This window comes from Argentina silus, assembly GCF_951799395.1.
Source record: "Argentina silus genome assembly, chromosome: 9".
Classification (NCBI taxonomy): Eukaryota; Metazoa; Chordata; class Actinopteri; order Argentiniformes; family Argentinidae; genus Argentina; species Argentina silus.
The window spans coordinates 20876715-20900930 of NC_139663.1; the positions used below are offsets into that span (position 1 = coordinate 20876715).

A 24216-nucleotide genomic window follows, 5' to 3' on the forward strand; every position below is an offset into this window, starting at 1 on the left:
ATAGGCCAAACGGACAACCATAAGAGACACACATACACTATTTGACATTGCTCTTGTTTTGTTGGCCTACTTCTGCTATTATGTTGCTATTGAAATGTAGATATTTACCTTATGAAATATTAAGAATGTGTAACAATAAGATGCCCTAATGATGAACCAATGTGGCCGCTTGGTCTGGTCTATGTTCAGATAGTGTGCGCCGTAGGCCTACGACCGATTATCACTGTATTATGCTCTTCTCAGTTTTGCAATCTTCTATTTGAATAATAGAATAATAATAGAAGCGTTACACATTATGTTTCTCTATGGTCTATGTTTGTTTAGCATTACTTATTGGTGATGACGTGCGCACAGAAATAAACCACTTTCATCACAGAAGACACCTTCTCCATCTACAGTAGATACCGAGGGCTATGTGGGAATAACAACACATTCCAGCATAAGAGAAGATCCTGTAAAAGCTGTTTTCATAAAGGGTGTTTAATCCAATCGTGTGGTGTACCCTGAACATGAACATAGCAATATCAGAACGAATATCCATGGTGCAAACACGATGCGTAAAAAATGTTTCGCAATGCGGCATTCATTTCTCCGCATTGTGGTCAAGGCCCATATCATAAACATGTCGGTTAAGAAATGTCCTACAGTATGAAATGCATTCCACTTCCTGGTTTATTTTTCGTCGTAGATACAGTAGCTAAAAGATTGCAATTGATGCTTCCTATATGCAAATGAAAACGGTTGAATATTAACGAAGAGGGGAAAAGAAAGTCTAAACGGTGAAACGGTGCTTTGTTGCTGAACCCTAAATGTTGGCGCACAAGCAAACGCCTCCGTAAACGCCTGTTTCCCATTTTGTTGATTTTTTTGTTACTTTTATGGTGGTTTCCGGCCTTTCATTGATGCAATAAACACATTAGTTACAACCCCCAATATAACAGTCTTCTTTTGGTTCTATGGGGCTGTATAGTCCGTAGCTTGCACCAGCCTCGACCATACGGCTGGATCAAACACCGCTTCAATAGGGCTAGTAGGAAAACCTAACCTTATTACTAATAACCTATTCGACTTACATCAATTAACTGAACAAAATACAAATAATAAGGCATGTTGATGTGTGGATAGGATGCTATCAAAACCAGTAGGCCTATCGTTATTCCTAATATATATATATATATAGGTATACATGTCGTAAGGAAAATCTTAAATTAGGCCAAATTGATAGAAACAACATTTCCACTAAGGCAAATGACTAATAACTCCACTATTTCCAAATAACAGCTGCTATGATCATAACATTGCTAGCACACACGAATAGGCCTCTCGTCACCATGCAGAATACTGCTAGCACGAGATACGTAGTTAGAGAAGAATAAAGCGTAAGAACGGTGTGTGTGTGTGTGTGTGTGTGGATTGTGGTGATTTGGACTGTGGTGATTTCTCCGTCATGTGGACGTGAATATCAGATATGTGTACAGTAGTGTATGCCCGGGCTATCGGCTAGGATACTCCGGATATGAGTGTTATCTGCGAGGGAGGGACCGTGTTAGATCAAAGCATTTATTTTTACTTTTCTATAACTTTTTTTCTATCTTCGATGACAGAGTGATATTTCTGATTAAATAAAGGGATGTGTTCTTCTATAGGCCATTGCATGCGAAGCCAAGCATCCTGTCTGCGACATTTCCTGTGTGTAACTTATTATGCCAAATCCTAGGGAGAAAAAAAAACTAAACAGAAGAGAAATATTTCCAATTCTTTACTTTTATTGACATGAATAAAACAATTGTGCAATTGAATAACGAATAGTCCCTCACGACACGAAAATATACAAATTCCTACATCCCGTGGTCCACTGTACAAGTCAACAACAAAAGCTAGATGCGTAAAATTAAATTGACAGAGTTAAAGTCCTTACAGCAAGACAAAAAAATACATCCATAAGAACATACGACAGAAGATAAAATATATAATAACGAGGGTGACCTTCGATTTGCAAAAGTGCTGCAAAGCCGCTCCCTTTTCGGGAATAGTTCCCCTAATAAAAGGTTTTGCATCACAGGTCGACGTCAACACAACGGACTCCAGATGAGCTCTCACTCTCTAAAACCAAAATACGAGTAACATCATTTTAGTAGACTATAGCTTAGCAACGAATGTTTACTCTTTTTTTTTTTTTTTTTTTTTTTTTTACAATTTCACTGTACTTTTACCAAAACAAGACGTGGCTTTGGACGTAACATTTATAAATCGTTAATCTTAGTAGGTAGTATGTATGTTTTTACTCAGTGTATGAATAGGGGAGACAGTTTCCCCTACAATTGTAATATCAGTCTCTAGATTGCTCCTTCATATTTTTCACCGTCATTCATCGCTATTCCTCCTCTTCCTCGTCCTCCTCTGCTCCCGGTTGTTCGACCACGGGAGAGCTCGGTCCTGTCGTCGTCTTGTTCTCTTTCTTCCACTTCATCCTCCGGTTCTGGAACCATATTTTGATCTGCCGCTCGGTGAGGCACAGCGCGTGGGCTATCTCTATGCGTCGTCGGCGGGTCAGGTAGCGGTTGAAGTGGAACTCCTTCTCGAGCTCCAGCGTCTGGTAGCGCGTGTACGTCTGTCGGCCTCGCTTCCTGTCTCCACCTGTGAATAACGGAGAGAAGGGTGGGGTGTTTGAACAGTTAACACATATTAAACTGTATTGTTATAAGAAAACTATGACTCTGAATTTGATATTAATTTTCCACAGGCCTGTAGTTTGTTCATGTGAAAGCGAAGGCTAGACTCGAGATTTGTATTTAGTCCACTGGTAAAAAAAAAAAATATGCTCAATTCAATTGACAATTGTAATGAAATTAAATGTAATTAAATGTAACTACTCGTTTTTAGGCTTAAGGATAGAGTGTATTAAAGTGTTAGCCTAACCTATATAGATAGATATGCTTCACGTATGCCGATGGTATTACCGGAAAGCATATCCTACACTATGCCAGCATAACTCAAATTAGTGAAAAAAATGGATATCTATTGAAATAAAAACAATTATTTCGTTTAGATATGCTCTGCCCAAAACAGACTAGGAGAGTGATGTATATTTTCTTAAGGTGAAAAAAGCATCAATAAAGGAACTATCAAATCTCTGTCTAATGTTTTGAATATGTTAATAATTCTATACCTATATTTATACACGTAAAAACAAGAGGTAGAGGTGTATGCAAAGCTGTTTTACAAGGCAAATATAAACATCTTTAGGTGTCTCTTAACAAGCTATTTGCGCCCCTACTAACTGTAAGACTGTATAGTAAACGAGTTTTACGGTCCCGCAGGTCGATGGTGATAGGAAGCTCATACTGTAGCAGTCTAATATCCAACGGCTTACTTAAATCCCAGGCTATTTGTATCACAATTGAATACAAGTCTAGGCGTATTGCATGTTAAAAGTATAAATCAGTTACAATGTGTTGTCGACGCATTATAGCTTATAACCTCGCGGTCACGGTGGTCGAATTTGTGTCAATGTGGCCTGCATGGTAGACTATATATCAAAAATTAAAACAATACAACGTTTTTTTTTATCATTAATATTGAAAAGTAATATAATAGCAGAACTAGGCTATATATGGCCTGTGAGTCTTTGTGTCTGTGGGCCTATAGGCTACGAGCTGTGTCGTGTGTTGTTGTCATGGTGTTGTTGTAAAGGATCTAAACCAGCCGTGCACTTAACACCACTTACTTTACATTGCTACTCAAGGCGCAGTTACTGAATACAGGCCGCACCTGTAATGCTATACGCCGGCCATTATCATTATGGTATCAAGGGTTCATCCCAGCGACGGTTCAAAACAAGGCGCATATTTCCCATCCAATAGGCTGGCATGTAGCTACAGACAAACACAAAAAAACATAAATACATTTGCACTCTCTCAACTGTGGACCTGCATCTCTTTCACATACAAAAGGCCAGACATTCCACTGCAGGAACTGAAAGGGGGATTTGTGGGGGCTTTCTCAACAACAACACCTCAACAGAGCCTTAATGGAGCGTACAGGCCGAGGCCTCCTCGTATCAAACCCCGATCGCAGGTAGAGATAGCCGAGGAGCAGAACATGATCGCTCCGCGGTGCTACACACAAGTGGGTTTTATTTCCAAATGTTCCGCATTCGATACGAACGGGGACGGGTCTCCTCCTCGCTTCCGCTCGAGGCAGACAGCCGTCTAATGGAGTCTACAGCGGGCTCGAGCGCCGTGGAGTTTTATTGGGCGCAGTGGTCACTAACGTGGTTCTCATTTCCGCGTCTGGAGACGTGTCACATTCAGAAATGAGACGGGCACGGAGTCAGGCATGAAGAGAGAAGAGAGAGAGAGAGAGAGAGAGAGAGAGAGAGAGAGAGAGAGAGAGAGAGAGAGAGAGAGAGAGACAGAGACAGAGACAGAGACAGAGACAGAGACAGAGAGACAGAGAGAGAGAGAGTTCTGGACTGAGAGGCAGGCAAAGGAGAGAGGGAAAGAAAGAGAGAAGGGGTATTCATTCTTATTGATGATATTTTTCTCTCCTATGGTGTCCGTCTGTGATTTGTTTCTCAGTAGAGACGGCTTGGCTGGAATTCCTCCCCGACAACCGCAGTTTTTGTCAGGAGTTTTAACAAGGACGAGCATTGTACTCGGAGAGCCACACAACACACACCCATAGTATAAGAAATGGAAAGTTAATAGGAAAGAGACGTGTGTGTGTGTGTGTGTGTGTGTGTGTGTGTGTGTGTGTGTGTGTGTGTGTGTGTGTGTGTGAGAGAGAGAGAGAGAGAGAGAGAGGGGGGGGGAGAGAGAGAGACTATAAACCATAGCGATAAGGGATTATTTATAAAGTGTTATAAATGCGTGGAGTTGTGGAAAAGTGCATTTCTGGAGCGAACGATATTTCCTTTCGCTTTCTAAAATTAATCTGGTTCTGGGTTCAACATATCACACTCAGACATTCCAACGTTTTTTTCCCCCAAAACGTTATTGCCCTCAAAGTCCCAAACCATTCCCCATTTAAATTAGAATCTATGGGTTCATTACTGGGACTGGCCTGTGCGGGTGGTACACGGTCACAACACACCACATATTTCTTCTCCTCGGCAAGGACTCTCGCCTCTCTCTCTCTCTCTCGCTCTTATCTGTGTGTGTGTGTGTGTGTGTGTGTGTGTGTGTGTGTGTGTGTGTGTGTGTGTGTGTGTGTGTGTGTGTGTGTGTGTGTGTCTGTCTGTCTGTCTGTCTGTCTGTCTGTCTGTCTGTCTGTCTGTCTGCTTCTGTGTCGCCATGTGTACAAGACAAAAAGTCAAGAGCAATGAGCAGAATATTTCATATCTTGATTTTTCATGTATTTGTGCCGGTAACGGGACTTTAGAAATCGAATTGTGATTTCGTGCATCATTTACTGAGTGCACCTGATTTTAAGAGGAAAAGCCGTTAACGGACTAGGCAACGGATGGCTGGCACAGTGGGAAATGCAGGGCATGGGCACACTTCAAAGCGGGAGAAAAATGTAAACCATGCATATTTCACACGGCGACATGAATAGCTTACACACAACTTTCACGACGAGTGAATACGTATGAGAGAAACGTGTGGCAACGAAAACCTGCTAGTAAATGTCAGTAGCAGCGGCTAATGAGGACGTATCTGTTTCAAAACTATTTATGTTGTCGTAGGTTCTGCGCCAGAGGCTAACAAGAGGTGGGAGAACTGCAAGCTGACAACTGACTGATAGGGACTTTATGGTAGTAGTGGCCAAAGCCTCGAGTGTCTACAGAAAATCATTAGGCAAAAAGTTGTAAGCCACTATTTCACTTTGGGGCCGCACACGAATTGAAAGTGGCTGTTCCTTGATGGTGTGTAATTTTTCAGGAGGCCCTGAAGTGCGTAAAACGCACGCACGCGCGCGAACACACACACGCACACACACACGCACGCACGCACGCACGCGCGCGCACACACACACACACACACACACACACGTTTACTTTTACGTATGCATTTGACAATTTGACATTTCATTTGTTGCTTTACTATAAGCCTACTGTGGAGCTCCGCGGCTTAGCATAAGCATTTATATCCAACAGGGTTGTGTGTTACATGGGAGGAAGGCTCAGCTGTAAGGCCTACTGAACTATTCCACAATCAGCCAGTTGAGAATGCCACACAAAGGCTATACTGGAACAAAACAGCATAGGGCACTATGGCTCACTCCCTAAACCACAACTGTCGTCGCAGTATTTACAGTGTTCACATCGTTCCGAGGTATTTATAGGACAGTAAACCATAAGCCAGCCGACACAGGGAGGGAGTAGCTATGCGTCTCATATTCACGCCGTTGTGGCGGCCGCTTTCCATAAGCTCCTATAAAACCTGCAGAAACAACAGAACGCGATGGAGGAGCTTTAGAAGGAGCTATTTTTTCTACCGAGGACAGTTAGATAATCCTACGCCCCCCTCCCTTCTCTTTCTCTCTCTCTGTATTTTAACACAATACCACCTAATGAATATTCAGATGTCTTAAATTATGGTTTTATGGAGGTCGTATAGCAATAAAAGATCTGCGCAGGCAGAGCGGCGTAAAGCATAGTTCAGGAAGTCCCCTTGGCCACTCCGCAACGGCGCTGTTTAAAGACCGTTTAACGTAATTATTAGGTCGGTGCCGAGCAACACCCCCCTCCTATCCAAACCCTCCTCTCCCACCCCGTTCCTCTCCTTTTAAAAACATATATTTATCTGACGTACCTGAGCTCCTCATCCAGGGGTAGATCCGGATGTTATCCTCGTTCTGCTGCTCCGCTTTGCCGCAGCTGGAGATCTTGGAGGGGTCTCCTCCGGAGCACATCATGGAGAGGTTTGGGTGGTCGAACGGGGAGCAGTGCATGTTGAGGGAGCCGGCGCCCAGCCCGTACGCCGAAGGATACATGGCGTGGTGGCTCTGGGTCGGCATGCTCCCCGCGTTATTGTACAGTCCCGGTAGAGAGGAGGAAGAGGAGGAGGAGGAGAACGCGGCGCCGGCGGAGCCCGAGACATAGCCGCTGGCTCGCGGCGAACTGGACGCAAAGGCGCACGAAGTTTGCTCGGGAAAGACCCCACTTGGAAAAACCGAACTTGCAGCTTGATATTTGGAAAACAAAGCGTTCGCATAATACAATGAACTCATAATTTGACCGGTGATTTGTAGGCCGGGAGGTTTTAGTGTCTGTTTTACGAGGTACTGTGATATATTACAGAATTACAGTCTAGATTTACACCAAAAATCACCCCTTTTTCCTCAGGGGCCACGTGACGGGGGCCATGTGACACAAAGTTATCCAATAACAGCGGGGCTTCCCACAGCCTGGCTAATGTGGAAAAAAGTGCACCAGACTGACCATAGGCAACACATAAAATACTTGAGACTATCCACTCCCTGTACAGGCAAAGGCTCCTCCAATCAACTAGCTAACAAGAACACGGAAATCGATGGTCAACAGAATATATTCTGTAATCACCTGGTGCGGGGCGCGGTGATAAAAAAAAAAAAAAGGGCTGATCCGTACAATTATCCAACTGAATGTAAACAGATCTTAAAATGTCGTCTGCTGTCTCGTTGGGCATCAACACAAATAAGAGGAAAAACCTATTTATTTCCGTATCGATTTTACTCAACCTTGTCCTGTCGTGGCATGGGGGTGCTCTCAGCAAGTTCCTCGGGAAACACAGATTGTGTTATTGTTGTCTCCCCCAGACGCCTTGTCTCTGTCCATAGCCAGCTGTGGCAGCCTAGTAGTAGGCTAGCTCTGTATAGTGCCTCTGTCCGCCCGGAGAGAATATCCGCCTTAGAGCATCTCTCTCTCTGCCCACAGCAACCGACTGTGGCTCTAGGCAACACGAGCACTTTTGTATTTTACGAAACTAGCCAGTAGCAGCCTCGAGACGCTTCGCGCCACTTACCACGCTCCAACAGAGGCATGCCAGCCTGGTCTTGAGCCTGGGCCCGCAATCACCTGACGCACAGGTGCTTATAGTGTTTTCAATGGGGTGGGGGTCCGGGGGGGGGGGGTTCTTCCTTTCTTTTTTTCTCTCTATCGAGACTCAACAGTCAGTCTGAGTGGTATGGGAAGTGAAATACACTGGTTGAAATACCATGAATTGGTGGGAATATCAAATCAAATCAAATTTAAATTGATTTATCATATATTGAGCTGGTTCTAATTCCGTGCTGTAGAGTTGTAGTAAGCCTTTGAGTAAATTTGTCGTAGGCCTATAGGCCTGTCAGAATTGTGTCACTATTCATTCAGCTCACACTGAGGTTTCCACGTCTGTCAGAGTGGCCTTTATATTGAGCCAGCCCGTATGGGCTCCACGCGCTAAGGCATTATCTGCCTTACTACAGCTTGTGAAGTGATAGGCCTAATCATGTTTGACAGGTGAAATATTCTGTCCCTGAATAGTTTAAAGGAAGACGCAACCAGTAGCCATAAATAAACATTGTTTTTATGAGGTGTTTTAATACGCGTGTGTCATGTAGGTGAGAATCCCGTGAAAGCTAATTGTGTGGCCTTTTGAAACGTCACGACTGAATCAGTCTGGGAGGTGAGCGCGCTGTCCTGCGCTGGGACCTCGCGCACCTTAAGAGGAAATGAAGCAGAGAACACCAATGACGTCACGGATTCTCGCTTGTAAACTTTATTGTTGTTATCCTCTTTCTTCCGCCGCTTCCAGGGTTTTCAGACAATAGAACAGAGTGATGAAGAACAATAAAACCACATCATCAAGTCCCCATAAACTAATTCACGAGTACAGTACACATTCTGTTTCACAGTAAACGAGGGGCTTACATGACATGACATCCTTTCTTTTTGTATTATTTAATTTTTATTCATTTTTTATTCTTTTTTTTTTTGTATTGTTTTGCACTGTGCGCATGCTTACCCAAGAAAAGGAAGACAACAAAATACCATCAATCGAAACGAACTAAGGAAGGACAAGGTGTAAAAAGAGGAAAACCTACGGCATAAATAGGCAGTTTCATGTTGTTGGAATTCATTATTTGCTACGTCATCATCATAACATAACATATCATAGTAAGTGAGAACAGTAAAAAGTGCACCATCTTAACTTAAAAACTATACAGCTGCCAAGAGAAATTATTAATGATAAAATTCTAACAATAATAGAAATATTTCACGATAATTGTTCCACAAAGAAAGGAAGCTATTTTTTTTCTTCTTTAAACACTAGAATATGTTCCCAACATCAGATAAAAAGTACAAATGCTTCATTTTCCTCCTGTTCAAATGTTTCATGTTTGTCTCCATGCAACCATAATGTACATGGTCTAGTCTTTTGCGTCACCGCATGGAGACTTCCTACCGATTGCAACGCAGAACGACCAGCCGACGACCACGTTCCTGGCCCTTCTTCTCTCCCCCCCCCCTCTCTCTGTCTCTCACTGTCCTTTCCACGGTGCTGATTCCGACCCCCATTCTCTCTATAGCTTACATTTGCTTGGCTTTGTCGCAGTCTTCTGCCCCGGACGACTGTGCCCCCCCGGCAACCCCCTGCTCCTTCTCCCTCTTCTCCTTCTCGATCTCCTCCTGCTCGGTCTTGCTACTGGGGAATTTGTCCTTGTTATTCTCCTTTTTCCATTTCATCCTCCGGTTTTGGAACCAGATTTTGACCTGCCTCTCGGTCAGTCCCAATGCGTGCGATACCTCGATCCGCCGCTTGCGGGTCAGGTAGGGGTTGAAGAGGAACTCCTTCTCCAGCTCCAGTGTCTGGTAGCGGCTGTAGGTCTGCCGGCCTCGCCTCCGTCCGGCCGCTATACAACAGATGAGAGAAACAACACGTATGAGACAAACACACTATAGACACATACATTCTTACATATGAAATCCTGACCAGAAATACATGGTAACGCGCTTATGCAGCTTCTCCCATAACCCCGGTAGCCTAATCAATTTTGTGTGGTATAAAGGGTGAAGCTATCAAATATATCATGCTCAAATGTTCCATGTCCCCAAGGTAACTATAAAAAGCTAGATTTATCTCCAAGTGATTTATAAACATTTCACTATATCTAAATGATTACACGTTCAATTTCGACGTTGATATGATATTCAATAGAACCTAAGCAAATCATGTCTCACTTCAACGCCCCCACACGCACATCCACGGCTTTAGGTGCAGCCATAAAGCGCATAACCTGTGTGGGAAACCGCCACCTTGTAGCGAAATAATCCCCGAGCCCACTGTAAGTCGTAAAAGCGAGTAGTAAAACTTTGACCGGGGTGAGAAGGGGTATCAGCTGTGGGCCATGGCGCTTACACATGGAGAGAAGAAAGGGACGAACTCCCTTTCTATCTTCCTGTCCTTCTCTCCCTCTCTATATGGCGGGGTCATTAAACAGTAAAGTGATTCACAAGTTTTGGACACCATAAAACAATAAACGCGCTATTGTCTCTCCTCTCGCGCACAGGAAATGCACCCCAGATCCTAATTGCGTATGAGGTTTAAGGTTTAACTTTCTGTTCCCGTTCGCGGTTTTCACGCCACAGTCTAAAGCGGTGTCTGTCGTGTTCGCTTGCCTCACCTTGTGGTCGCATCCACGGGAATAGCTGCGTCGGAGAGGGACTCTGCTCCGTGCCCTCCGTCTCGTCTCCGAGTCCCCCGGCGGCTAGCTTACAGTCGCTGTACTGGACCAGGTCCGCGTCCTGGGTTCCGAACAGGGTCTGTCTCTGGAGGGCGTCGTAGCCGTAGAAGTTGCCCGGCTCTCCATGACACGTTACCGCGCAGGGGCTCTGTTGGTAGGGGGCCGAGGAGAGCGTAGACGCGCCGTGGTGGTAGAACTCTTGGATCTGGGGGGGATGTTGGAAAGTTGCTCCGCTGCCCGGTCCATACACGACGGTGGGTCTACTTCCAAGCTCCTGCGCGAACCCGCACTCGTAATAGTTGGGGCGTAAAGAGTCTCCACTTTTGTATTTGGAGAAGAGAGAGTTGACAAAATATGAACTCATTTTTTGTTGTTGTTGTTTTTTTATGTTGTTTGTTTGCTTTGTGTTTGTTAAAGACTCAAACGCTCGAGAGGAAGGATATTGGATGTTTCTTGGGTTTGAAAAAAAAGAGGAACCCAAATAGGTAACGAGTATATAATCTTGTATTTCAAAATACCCTATCTAAATAGCTGAAGCCACAATCATGCCGATTCCATAAAATCGTCTCCACCGAAGTGCTCCTGCATCACAATTCCGGTATGAGGTGCCAGTTCACAAACAGTTTTCTGTGATTTACTCCGCTGCAAATGAGTTGTTTCATATTTTGCGGTGTCTTTTCACGATCATTTGCATCTATTATCGAATCCTCGTCCCATTGGCTTCTCGCATCCCACACGGAGCCCGCTCTGCGCGCTTCTGATATGGACGGAGTGAGAGAATGAAAAAGGGAGAAAAGGAGAAAGGGAGAGAGAGACGGAGAGGGAGCGACGGACTAGGGGAGAGGGAGAGGAGAGGGGGGGGTCGAGGGAGAGAGGAGGGGAGAATATGCGCATTAATATATTCAAGCGGGTAAGTTAATGAGAAATCTGCCGCTTTGCATCAGATCAAATACAGAGCGCCCCCCCACTAATCCACCCCCAACCCCCCTACCCCTACCCCCACCCCCCACCACCACCACCCCTACCCAGCCCCAGTATACCCACTCTAAAACCCTTCCTAGAGAGATTGATTTTTAGCATGTAGCTAATAGGGCAACCTAAAGGGATGCAACATTTACTCATTAATTTGTAAATTCTAACGAGGTAGGTTCCCCTTTTTCGCAAATGTCAGTGTGGCACAGGCAAATTGTGAAAGTACACGACTTAATTGGTATCAGTTTTAACAAGTCCTATAAATGTAATAGCAGTTCTAAAACAACTTGTCAAAGCCTCCCTGTACCCCCAGCTTCTCGGAAACAAACGACGTAGTCAGATTTAACATTTTGATTATCGTATTTTTATAAATATGATATTCATAAAGTTGTGAAGACGTCTGATCTGAGCGCCACTCGTGGTGTAATGAAGAAAGTGGTTGTAAATGGTTTAACAAACTATAAAATGCAATAAACGCCGGGGCTGTTTGTTGTTTACACCGTGCGTCAAAAAAGCTGTTAGGATTTTATGAGGTTCCACGACCAAGACCATAAATGCTTCACTCGGAGCAATTTCACCGATGTAGAAATATTCAAGTATCTAATTGTCATTTTAGTTGTGTTTTCCATACGGACTGTCATTATAGAGGTTGATATTTTAACCCCTAGGACGTATTTCTGTGATATCTATAAGGAGGAGCTAACTTGCAGAAAGGTTGTGTTCGTTAATGACCTCGTAAAGACGGAAATATTGTTATGAATGGGATTCAGTAAATAAACTTTAAAGAGAATATAGACCTAAACGTTATTGGTTTAGAAAATAGGTTCAGTTTTAGTTTGCAGGTAAAATGATTTAGCCACGACGGTTGTCGTCGAAGCCACACATGCAGAATTCTAACGTTGAGTCAATTAGTGTGGATCTTTGGAATTATGATGGCTTTTTTTTTTTTTTTTTACCATATAGACCTTGAGGTTCAATGTAGCACAATACAATATATTGTACACTTCCATATAGTATCTTGAGATCTGTTTTTCATTATTTGTGTTTTATGCAGGCATTCGTATTCTGATGATATTCTAATAATATTCTGTATGATATCCTGCATAAGTCTCTGGCGAGATGTAAATGTTTGCATGTCTTTTTCTCCGTTAAGTGTGCTGATGCAAGAACTACTGTAAATTGTTATATTTGTACATCTAATCAATATTATCAATATAAAGCAATGACGACTCAATTAGTCTCTTGTCACGTTTTTGAAGGTATATACGTAGGCCTACGTACCTACCTGTTTTATATTCTATTGGATGTATGACATTTTAATGCATTGTAATTTCATTAAAGATCTAATATAAACTAACTTGTCTATTGTCTTCAACGGCGGACAATTAACAATCACTGAATATGAGCTGTAGAATTCTAACACACTTGTAAGTACTATGTGCCTCTATCATTCATTCCAATGTTGTCTTTTACATATCACGAAATCAAAATGTATACAATTCAAATGTATGTTTTACAAGCACGCATACACAACGTAATGTAGCCTACATAGATATAGGCCTGTCCCTTCATTTAACTTTTAGGACTGTTTAGGCCGGCAACAAAAGTCAGTAATTTAGATATTTCGTTATATTGTTAAAAACAAGAATCAGTTTTTTCAAATAATACATATAAGTCATGTAAAGAGTTGAATTATAATGATGCATTCGAATACAAATAAAACATAAAACCAGTTACATATGTCTGTAAGATTATTACCCAAGTCATTGTGGACAACAACTTCCTAGAAAATGAAATATGCAAAACTAGAAAATAGTCCTTCCCGGAAAGTATATTTATAATTACTATCAAAGTTAAAACTAATATTTCTAACGAATCAAACAAATAGCCAGTCTTATACGTACACGCGCTTTCGTTTCACTTCCCAAATGTCGGCATGTGAATGCAGAGCTTGCTCAGATAGATGGGAAAAAGATATTAATCTTTTTTCTTTCCTTTGAAAACTCCAATGTGAAGCAAGACGCTTTCAAACACCAAGTTTAGCTGGTGTAAAGTGGTCTGTCTGTATTTTCAACGGACTTCCGGATAGGCATACAACACGGCGGAGGCTTTCTATGGTGGACCAACAGCGCCATCAAGAGGCCATTTCCAGTTATGCCACAGGGAGATTTCAGGTTAATGGCGGTTTATGATTCTATAAACACGACACATAAACCTACCTAATGAGAGCATTTCACTACTGCGTAAATGTAATCCAATACCAAAATTGAAAACCGGAATAATTGTAAATGTAGACCTTATTTTGTGAAATGAAATGGCGTCTCCTGTTGATTATCAGACGACTAAATGTTTAATTTATTATGAGTCTCTATACAATGCTGTTTACCTTTAGTAAAATGGTTACAGGTATTCACGATGGTTAAATATGGTCAAAGACATTCACGATATATTGTTGAATGCAAAAAACATCAAGACAATCATTGAGTAATGTTGCATGTAGTCTACAATATCTCTCTGAAATGTATCAGCCTATACTGGGGGATACTGTATAGGCCTATATAGCGCTGCCTTCATGTTGTATTTCATATTATAAAGACCTAGGCCCTCACAATGTACATACAATCAATTCAACAATTTGAGAAGAACCAAAAAGGTGAAGTTGATAATCGGAAAACCGTAGAAAACTAAATATTCCAGTAGCTTTGTAATAGTACGTCAAGTGAGGAAGCCTATTAGTTAATAATGAAAAACCGAATGACGACATTTGAGTAAATTAAAGGTTGAACGTTTTTTACACGACCGCTCACTTATTTTAAATGGTATGAAGAATTTGCTAAATATTTATGTTAAGGGGTTTGACGAAGCCATTAAAATAGCAACAATATTATGGGCCACATCAGAAATATTGGATTAGGAATGGTTGTCTGATGTGGTGTTTTGGTGGAAAAAAAAAACATTCTAATTGTGTGCTATAAAATATAAATACTTTTTATACAGCTTGTTTAAAACTAGATTATATTATTATTGTTATTATTAATAATATTATTGTTATTTTTATGATTGAACATTGTTTTTACGTCCTTCGTTATGTTTATGGTTGGACAATGATAGGCATAGGCTACCATAGCAACCATATATTTACGTATTTTTTTCAACAAAGTCGCCTAGGTCTACAGTACAGCCAAATACATTTTGCTTGCTGAAAAAATGACTATTCGTTTACGTCTGATTATCACGTTAAATATAGGTCATAACAGAACATATTGCTAAAGCGATAATAGTACAGTAGCATAATAACAGAAGAGACCGAGGCCTACTTCCAGCATATAGCGCTCATAAAGACAGGTTGTAAACGGTCGTGCCATTAAAATAGTAACTTTGCATCGGTGTTTTGGTCTGTTGTTGTACCCAAGTAAGTACAAAGCACTAAGTCGTCACAAGAAAATGTAATGTATTATAACATCCAGACGTTTCCCTCATATGTGTCTTTATTTGTTTACAATCCCATCACACCATGAAAGTCAGAATTCTCAAACTCAAGACTATAGCTGGGAAAACCTGCAGCTTTTATAAAAGAAATAGAGAGAGCTGCTCTCTGGCAACCGTCCTTTGTAACCGATTCCACGACCTAACAATCGAATTAGACCTCTCCTGCCACAACATGTCCATCCTAGGCCGGGCTCGAGGTTGTAAACACATTAGAGTCCCGCTATCTCAGACGTCTCGCCAGAGTCTTTTTGTGGCGCTTTATGGCCCCGCTATAAGGCGGTCAGGATGCGCTCGGAAGTGAGACAAAGGGAGGCGGCGAGAACACTGCACCCCAGGCCGGTCATCTGGAAGTCCAGACCTCGCCGTGCAAAGCCCCCCCACCTCCGTGTGGAATCCGTAAACAACAAACGCTGCACACAATAAACGACAGAAAAACGCAAAAGGAACAGAACGGCGCAGGTCCCCCTGTGCAGGGTCTAGTATCATATATGCTTTGACTGCGACACCTCGAAACGGTTATTAATGAGGACTTGAAACTTTGTTCTCCCTTCTCCTCGTGTTTGCTTTACAGCCGTTTAGTTCTTAACCTTCAGAAATTTATACCCTATAAAGTTTTATTGCAGTCATATTCTTTTATTGCGGCACACCGCATTGAATTTTCTTTCTCTTCTTTTATGACAGTCGACTTCCCCATCCCCTCCTCCCTGAGCGCGAGACCACATCCCTTCTGATGTTTGTTTCCTCTTCAGAACACCAACACAACGCACGTGAAGGCCTAATGTCATGTGCACGCGCGGGGAACTGATAGAATCCTTGCATTTGTATATTTTTACGAGTCAGCCAGTGACCAATAGTACTACTGACCCACTACCAGAAAGGACTTTTGCCATTGTATCCCCATTCCCATTCTCTTGTATGCCAATGCGAGCCTCCATATGCGACTTGCACATCTGCAGGCCATAGTCTTGGCCCGAGCTTCAAAATACATGTTTAATTACTATCGCATGTCCTGATGCACAATAACACCCGGCGTTGAGACTGCAGCGACGCCCAGTCTCACATTCACTCTCGGGAGTTGTATATACATAAAGCGACGATGTGTTTAACATTTCTGAAATATTAAAGTATGAAATTGTTAAATAACACACTCTATGACACACTCTATACACAAGTCATTTATTGTTAAATTCAAGCCCACCAGAAACCTCCCATTGGTCTTTGGGCTGTGTGTAAACGATACATATAAATTATGGGCAAACATTTGAGAAAAAAATAGAGAAAAAAAGATATATGTGCTGTACTGGGCGTGCCATTTTTAGAAATAGCATTAACTAATCCTACGTTTTCTTTACTTTTGCCCTTGGAAAACGTGAGCGTGCAAGAGCCTTTAGAATCATACCCTACCTCAGCCCGGCAGTCATGTGGCACGAGCTCATGAAGAGTATTTTCCACACTGTCGATGGCTTTCACGCCACGTCCTCCCATAACCCCGACCCTGTGAGCCAGTACGTGGGACATGTTAAATACTCCTAACCAAAACTAACATTGTCATAGAAGTATGAAGTGGAAACCTCAGATAAACGATGTGTCAGTGGACCAGAGGCATCTTAATAATGAATGTTAGGCTGGATCCTCACAGGCCCGCATGTGTGTTAGTCCTGACTCCATGGCCAGAGAGACGCCTTGTGAGCACCAAATACAATTCAAGACAAATGCTCTGGCGCACGCGACATATTTGTAACACATGCTCATCGTTGCCTGAGATGAAATGGAAATATGAAAAAAGGCTCGAGTTTTGTTCTCACGCGCAACAAAGGAGCTTATACGGGCCTGCTGCGCCTTTTACGCGCGCTCTTGATACGCACTGTCCAAAATCACCAATGGAGAATTTTCATTAATCTAAATGATTATCTTTGTTCATTTCAGACTCGAATCAATCCATTGGAATTCTCAACAGCAATAAAACAGAGCAGAGACAGATCGTTCTACTGTAAACTTTTTTTTAATATGAACCCAGCATCGGCAGTGCAATCGCACAGTTAAACAACAACACAGAACAACAGAAGGAAATGTACATGAGGGACATAAGAGATTAATGTGATATATAAAAAAGGGATCGGTCGGTAGCGTTATGGTGTTATTAAAAACAGAAGAGTCCAGCTGAGATTACGTATTTGATGAAAGCTGCCGTGGATGCGAGGCTCGCGCCTTGAGAGATAATGGCGTCTCGCATGCTCCACTGTACCAGCCATGCACGCGACTCCAGAAACATTCCACCTAATTTGACAATATTCCACTGATAATCAGCTTTAGTTCCCCGCAAGTTCGCAGGAACCCCCACAGACAAAAACAATACTTGTATACAAATAAGTACAGACCTCCTTATTGTATTGACAACACATGTTAAATCAACGCTCAATACATTCTGGACAAGAACATGTAAACAATATCTAAAACTGGAAAAAATACATGTCGCCGTATTCATTCCAGTATGATGTTATTTCCCCCACAAAACATCAATTTTAAACATGAAATTTCAATAAAAACTATCGAGGTTACTCACGTAGGCCTATTTACAATAAATTAGAAATAATACCATCCAAAAACTGCTAAAGAATGGTGCATTTTCTTCAGATAGATTTCAATTCATAAAACACACAAACATACAGAGAACTAAATGACGTTTCATGATTATAAGAGGCATGCGCTGACAGTGTAAACATTTTTACTCATCAACAATGTGGGTAGTTAGTGAAACGGTTGTTATATCCTATACCTAAGCGCATCAAATCTTTAATGGCACATTGAAAATATGCTCAGTGTAAAAGGGACGGTCATTTTATGCCCCTTTTCACTCCCCCTGAAATGAACAGAACCCCAGAACCATGCCGCTGTTACGTGAATGCTCAGTTATCAGTTGAAATATACAGGCGCCAGGTCTACACTGACCTTTTATTGTGGACGTTGCCATGGCCAAATTAGACGTACAACAGTCCTCCTTGTCGCAAACCAGGCTCCATCTAAATGTGGACCAACATGTTGTTTATGGTCCTTCCATAAAGCAGCCCTCACAGGCCAATTCACACTACACCCTAAAACACGTTGGCCTACTCCATAGCATGGCCTCCACCAAGTAGGCTGGCCTAGTTTCTCACTATAGGGGCTTACAAGTAAAAAGTCTCAAAGTTTTTTTAACAATTAAACAATGAACTTGTAGCCAGCCCAACATTGGCATCAAAGAAATATTAAATATGAAAGGAATACAGACCTACAGCTCAGAGGTCTATTCGGATAAGTAAGAGACAAAATACGAAGGATCCTTGTGAGTTTCCCCTCGCTAATGTTTGTATTGCGCCTTTCGCACACGTAATTTAAGGGTAGACATGTAAAAACGATAGATATGAGTGTGCATTTATTGACATAGTCAAGATTTACAATGGAGGCTAATGAAGGGATTACAACAGTTATGAACACCTGATGTTTTGTGACTGTGAGCCTGTCAGAGGGGCAATACAATACATTCTCCAGAATAAGGTTGAATAATAATAATCATAATCGTAATAATCATAATACTTTTTACCCCATAATAATACTTTATACCCCTTTACACGCAAATAAGAATCGAATCATCATCGATTGCGACCTGAAAATGATCAGCCTCGCTATTTTGCTACGCAAACAATAAGATAATGTCCCTGTGTGAAAGGATCCGATTTTAATATCAACATCATTCAGCGTATCTATAGATGGTGAGAACAAACAAAAAAAGAAATGAATAAACGCAGGTCGCACACTCCCGTTAACACCGGCCGTTCCTCTTATTTATTAATGACCACATGAAACCGACGTTTCAGCACCTCCGCGCGCCTCTCCTGATGAAGCGTTGGTGTCATGCGCAAAGCAATAAATAAGTAATAAAAGTAGTGCTCGAGAAAGAGAGAGCCTCGTGAATCCCCCCCCCTCCCCATCTCTACTGTAAAAGGCTTCTCTCTCTCTCTCTCTCCCTCTTTCGTCTGCGTTTCTATAATGTCACCGGGTGCTTTATGCCACTTCGATATGGAACATAATCAAAACAAGACCCCCCGCGCCCCTGCTTTATTCAAATACAGTCCGTGTATTTAAGGGGAAAGAGTCACAAGGAACAGGACTCTCTCTCTCTGTGTGATGGCTGTTTTCGTTTTCATTAAACTCAAACTGTCCACCTCCTCTCCCTCCACGCCCCACCTCCCCTCCTAGTCCTTGGGTTGGTCCTTGTTCATTTTCTTCATTTTCATCCGTCGGTTCTGGAACCATATTTTGACTTGTCTCTCCGTCAAGTTCAGCAGGCGCGCTACCTCGTGCCTCCTGTCCCGCGTGAGGTACATGTTGAAGAGGAACTCCTTCTCGAGCTCGAGGGTTTGGTATTTCGTGTAAGGGCATCGCTTCTTCCGGGAAGACCGGGCATGTAACCAGTTGGCGGATGGGTCATCTGCAAAGGGGGGAAATCAGAAGGACACCTTAAGTAAATGGCAAAGAGACACACACCAGAATACCACCTGCCCGTGCTAGCATGCAGGCCACTTACAAACCTACGATAGATAAATAACTGCATAAAGACAAACAGAACTAGAAGTGCACTTATACGGTCTACCAACAGGGCTCATACAATGCCTAAGCGAGCATACAGACAGTGATAACCATGCATGCGTAATACGATCCTCGTGGCTATGGTTACTTGAGTGGGCTAGATTGAGATCAATAGAGAAGGCCTGTACTCCTATAATTGTTACATTAAGGTTGTGTAACGGAAGAACGGGCCCTCATCTCCCCCCGAGCTCAAGGTGACCTTGGTGGGAACACGGAACCGGAGCGAGACGGTTCCGTCACCGTAAATGTGGTAGGCTTTACTTGTTTACCCTGAAAGTATACGCCTACTTTCTGGACCATAAAGAAAAAAATAGTTTTCAGTCCCACATCAGTGTTATAAATAGGCCAAATGAGCCAGAGAGACAACGCGAATGGAAAATGTGGGCCCAAATGTCTTCTTCACTCATGGAGAACTAGAAAAAAAAAGCTCAACGAATGTGATGTTTTCTCATAAATCATTATTATCCATCTCCTTCTCCTTATTTTTTTTGTGTGCCAGAACCTCCCAAATGCTAGCCAACAACACTAGGCGACTCCACCCTAGTGCTTGGCCGTGAGACCTCAACTGCAATTAGACAACAAGGCGCATAGTGAAGAGAAGAAGCTATTTCTCCCCCCTAGAAGAACCAAAGGCATTCAAACTATGGCTAAGCTCTATGGCGCGTTAGAAAAAAGCTAACCCAAACAAAAATGCAGTCCCCCTGAAATGCGGTTGCTTGTGAAAGTCGATTATCTCCCTTTTAGGGTAAATGTTGAGTGGGGAATTATATCGTGCAATGGTGTCTGTGTCTAGGAGACGCCTGAGCTACCCGCTGCTTTTTGGAGGCTGCAGTTATATTCTCGTGTAAGCCATTTAGATTTCCTCACTCAGTCGCTTTCAGTATAGCACCACCGCAGAAGAGCAGTGTGCATCTAATACACTTTTAAGTCAGAGCTTGTGGTGGGAATATGCTGTGATTACCCCAATGACCGTTGGGATAAGCCTGGAAGGATTGTAGCATAGGGTCGATTGCATCATTCTGTGAGAGTCGACAGACTGTACACAGATACCTGTTCCGGGGCAGTGGCGATAAGGAGCGGGCTTTGTGACAAGCGAAGTGGTGCTTCGCATTCCCCCAAGTACATAATCACGTCGCGCCATTCATCCCCGCAGAAGTCAGGGCTTTCCCTGTCACGGGATGACAAACCTTTCGGCCGGTTAGGCTATCCCATAACGCGAGGAGGAGATATGTGAAGGGTTATAGCTATGGCCGGTGGATATACGGGCACACAGAGAAGATGGGAGGAGTGAGAAAGAAAAAAAAACATTTGGCCCATTGAAGCTATAAGAGCCACCGTACTCCCAGGCTACATATAACCAATGTATAGAAATCCAATCGGTCCACGCCCCCCGAACACGCACTTTAATACCACATCAACTGTCTCCAATATCCCTCCATCTTATGACGCAATCCTAGGTTTATCATCAAAGGAAAGATAGCACCTCTACGGATGATTGATGACGCCGTAAAACCACCCGAGGCTCGCGGATATACGGCAGAGAGACGGAGAGAGAGAGGGAGAGAGGGAGAGAGGGAGAGAGAGAGAGAGAGAGAGAGAAATGCTTTCCTAATACTGACGAGACAGTTCCGAGACATGATCCCCAACAACACAGGCTAAGAGGTGCATGTTGTCGTCGGATGATCATGAGAGAGAGGGGTGTGTGTGTGTGTATGTGTGTGTGTGTGTGTGTGTGTGTGTGTGTGTGTGTGTGTGTGTGTGTGTGTATGGCGGGGGGGGGGGGGGTATAGTGCATGTTGTGTGACGAACGTTAGATGAAAACATGAAATGGTCACAGACCAATACCATATCTGGTCTCTTAGCAATTTCGCTTTAATAGTCCTAGAAATTGACCTCTCATATCGTGAGGGAAGTTATTGCATTTCTCCACATTAAGATTGCATCGTATTTTATCTTTTTCCCTTTCCCTTTCACCCCCTTCATCTGTCCCACTGTGCCAGCATACAACAATTAATGACCATGTTGGCCTGTCTTATAACTTAATAAACTTCAGGGGTAATAACTTTTTTTCGCTCACAAGCCGCTACTAGCACAAAGAGGGACGTGTAATTCCCAACTTCATAGCTTTCGCCCGTGTAGTTTATACTGGAAGGCCGCCCAGGGCAACACAAAGGAGAATTCTGTTGCGCAGCGCCAACATCCATATTGGACTTGATGTTTTCCTGAGCGCCATTCCATGGATTAAAATCAATGTTCGTTTCCCCACGTATACGTCCTACAGCTACCGGGGAGTGACCATCTGTCACAATGCTGACCCATCCCATTTAGATTAAGCCTCAGGTATATTTATCGTTAGACCGCGGCTTCCCGGGGCACCGGGACCTTCCACCGGGGCGTAGACGAGCCGTGCACGTATATCAACAAGGATGCTTTGGTGGAAGAGACTGGCTACACGTGAATAGGTTCCGCTCACATCCGGCCCAGGGTCTGATTAATGGTCCATGCTGATCTTACTGGACAGAGTTAGTAAAGAAGATACAATTATGTTTGTTTTTTTCTCTCTCTTTCTTCTTGTTCTCCTTTTTCTGTCAGGGCCACAGTCGGTATCGCGTGGGCGCCGAGTCACCGGGAGACCAATGACCAACATCCTCCACGACATGTCAGGACCCCAGATAGATGGGTCTGCTTGTCAAAAGGCTCGACTGGAGTCTCACTTGGAAAATACTTCAGATTTATTTTGTGGTATTACATGAGAGAGAGAGAGAGAGAGAGAGAGAGAGAGAGAGAGAGAGAGAGAGAGAGAGAGAGGGGGGGGGGGGCAGAGGGAGAAAGGCTAGCTCATTCGCCCTGAAGATTTTGAAAAGTCATTAATAAAAAACTATTTCCAGAACACCCTCGCCAATACTATTTCTCTCCCAGAATAAATACACTTACGAATTTGTTATTCCAGAGACCACCTAATCCCCAAAGGCATCAACTGTCGTATAGGCTACTGCAAATACAAATATGAATGAAACAAAACACAGCACCTAAATCAAAGCCACTTTTTCCCCATTACTAGCTAATATTCACATTGAGATTATTGGACGGAGTTAAGAGGCCTAGTCGCGCTGGGACCTTATTCTGCTTGGGAACAGGCTGCTGGAATGTCGTTCAAGAGGGAACGTTTTTCTGGGAGGTGTTGTGTGTTCACAGTTATTCCTGGATTAGAACAGGCTGCTGACAAAATTAAATGCACTAAAAGGCAATGGAGCGCAAGATAACCTGCTCCCAGAGCCCGTGTGCCAAAACTCACACAACTCCCGAGTTAAAAGGCCCACAGTAAAACTATATTCAACTACCGGTTGTTGCCTCAAACCTAAATAAGTGGATTTCTCCGCATGTTATACCCGCTATAGTTAAAAGAGGAGCCGGGATCCGAATACAGTGCTATACAACTCCACTGATGACGCCGGATATAGGCTACAAAGCAGTACATATACCTGGACCTGATATAAAATAATGCGTAGCCTATTCTAACGTAAACATAACAACGAAACTCAGATGCACACTGCGGGGCCAGATTTGGCAGCAATTGCCTCTACGGCTCGCCACGCTCTTTGTTCCTGTTTTTATGGCCGCATTAAAAGCTTTACAGACTGTTCACTTCCTCCTTTTATAACTTACTTTGATCCGTCCCGTCTTTGTCTTCGCTACCTTCGCAAATGTCCTTATTGTCCTCGAATCCGGAGCCCGGGCCGGAATTCATCTCCCTCGCCGAGGAAGATTCCAAAATGTACTCGTGTCCACCGATTTTGGGGGGCTCCCCGAGGTGTCCCAGGAGCGGCTCCATCTTGACCTGGCCCTGCCCCGGGAGGGACTCGGCGCGCGGCGCGCAGTCCAGCCAAGTGCGTAGGTATCGAGTGTCCGTGGTCGGCACTGGCTGAGCCGGGATGTACGGATGGTAGACCGCCGGTAAGCCATTGGAGGCGTGGGGGCTGAACGGGCTCCAGGACGAGCTGAACACCGGAGGTTTGGGCTGGAAGCTACAAGAGGGGAATTCGGGATGCTCACCGTGCAACCCCGGTTGCCTGGATGTGGAATACTGCACATTGGAAAACCGGGTTGAAGTCGGATCTTCGCTGTCGTGACTTATGATAGAGTCCACGTAATAGTTGCTCAGAGTTCCAGAAATGGACATTCTCGGACATTATACAAAACACGGTTCAATGAATGGAAAACATGTAGGACCCAAGAAGTAGTTTTTTTTTCTCTCTACGCGACTCCCCTTCAACTCCGCTCGTGAACAAAGTAGAGCTGGGTTGCTGGGCTGTGCGCTCGGAGCGAAATGATTGGTCAGACTTTTTTCGCGAGCCTGATAAAGAGGCAATGGGGCGTAAATCAATCCGCCAAGGGGTTGCACGGAGCTCTCTCCTCGCGCTGTTCATATTTTGCTCTCTAAATAAATTGCCTTGTTTATGCAATATGCAAAATGGGAGTGCG

The 24216-nt window shown here is 43.4% G+C and overlaps 3 protein-coding genes across 3 annotated transcripts; all 3 read right to left on the minus strand.

Moving 5' to 3' along the window:
* Positions 1-1794: 1794 nt before the first annotated feature.
* hoxb7a (homeobox B7a) lies at positions 1795-7467 on the minus strand. Its single transcript, XM_083677810.1, has 2 exons — positions 6756-7467; positions 1795-2637 (listed from the first exon to the last, which is right to left on the minus strand). Exons 1-2 carry the CDS (start codon positions 7171-7173, stop codon positions 2375-2377), a joined length of 681 nt encoding a protein of 226 aa, XP_083533936.1. The 5' UTR covers positions 7174-7467; the 3' UTR covers positions 1795-2374.
* A 1206-nt stretch (positions 7468-8673) lies between these two features.
* On the minus strand, positions 8674-11260 carry hoxb8a (homeobox B8a). The gene is made up of 2 exons (XM_083677808.1): positions 10588-11260; positions 8674-9816 (listed from the first exon to the last, which is right to left on the minus strand). Exons 1-2 carry the CDS (start codon positions 11009-11011, stop codon positions 9494-9496), a joined length of 747 nt encoding a protein of 248 aa, XP_083533934.1. The 5' UTR covers positions 11012-11260; the 3' UTR covers positions 8674-9493.
* An 8080-nt stretch (positions 11261-19340) lies between these two features.
* hoxb9a (homeobox B9a) lies at positions 19341-23914 on the minus strand (the record flags this gene model as incomplete). Its single annotated transcript, XM_083676234.1, has 2 exons — positions 19341-19576; positions 23401-23914. 2 exons carry the CDS (start codon positions 23912-23914, stop codon positions 19341-19343), a joined length of 750 nt encoding a protein of 249 aa, XP_083532360.1.
* Between the last annotated feature and the right edge of the window lie 302 nt (positions 23915-24216).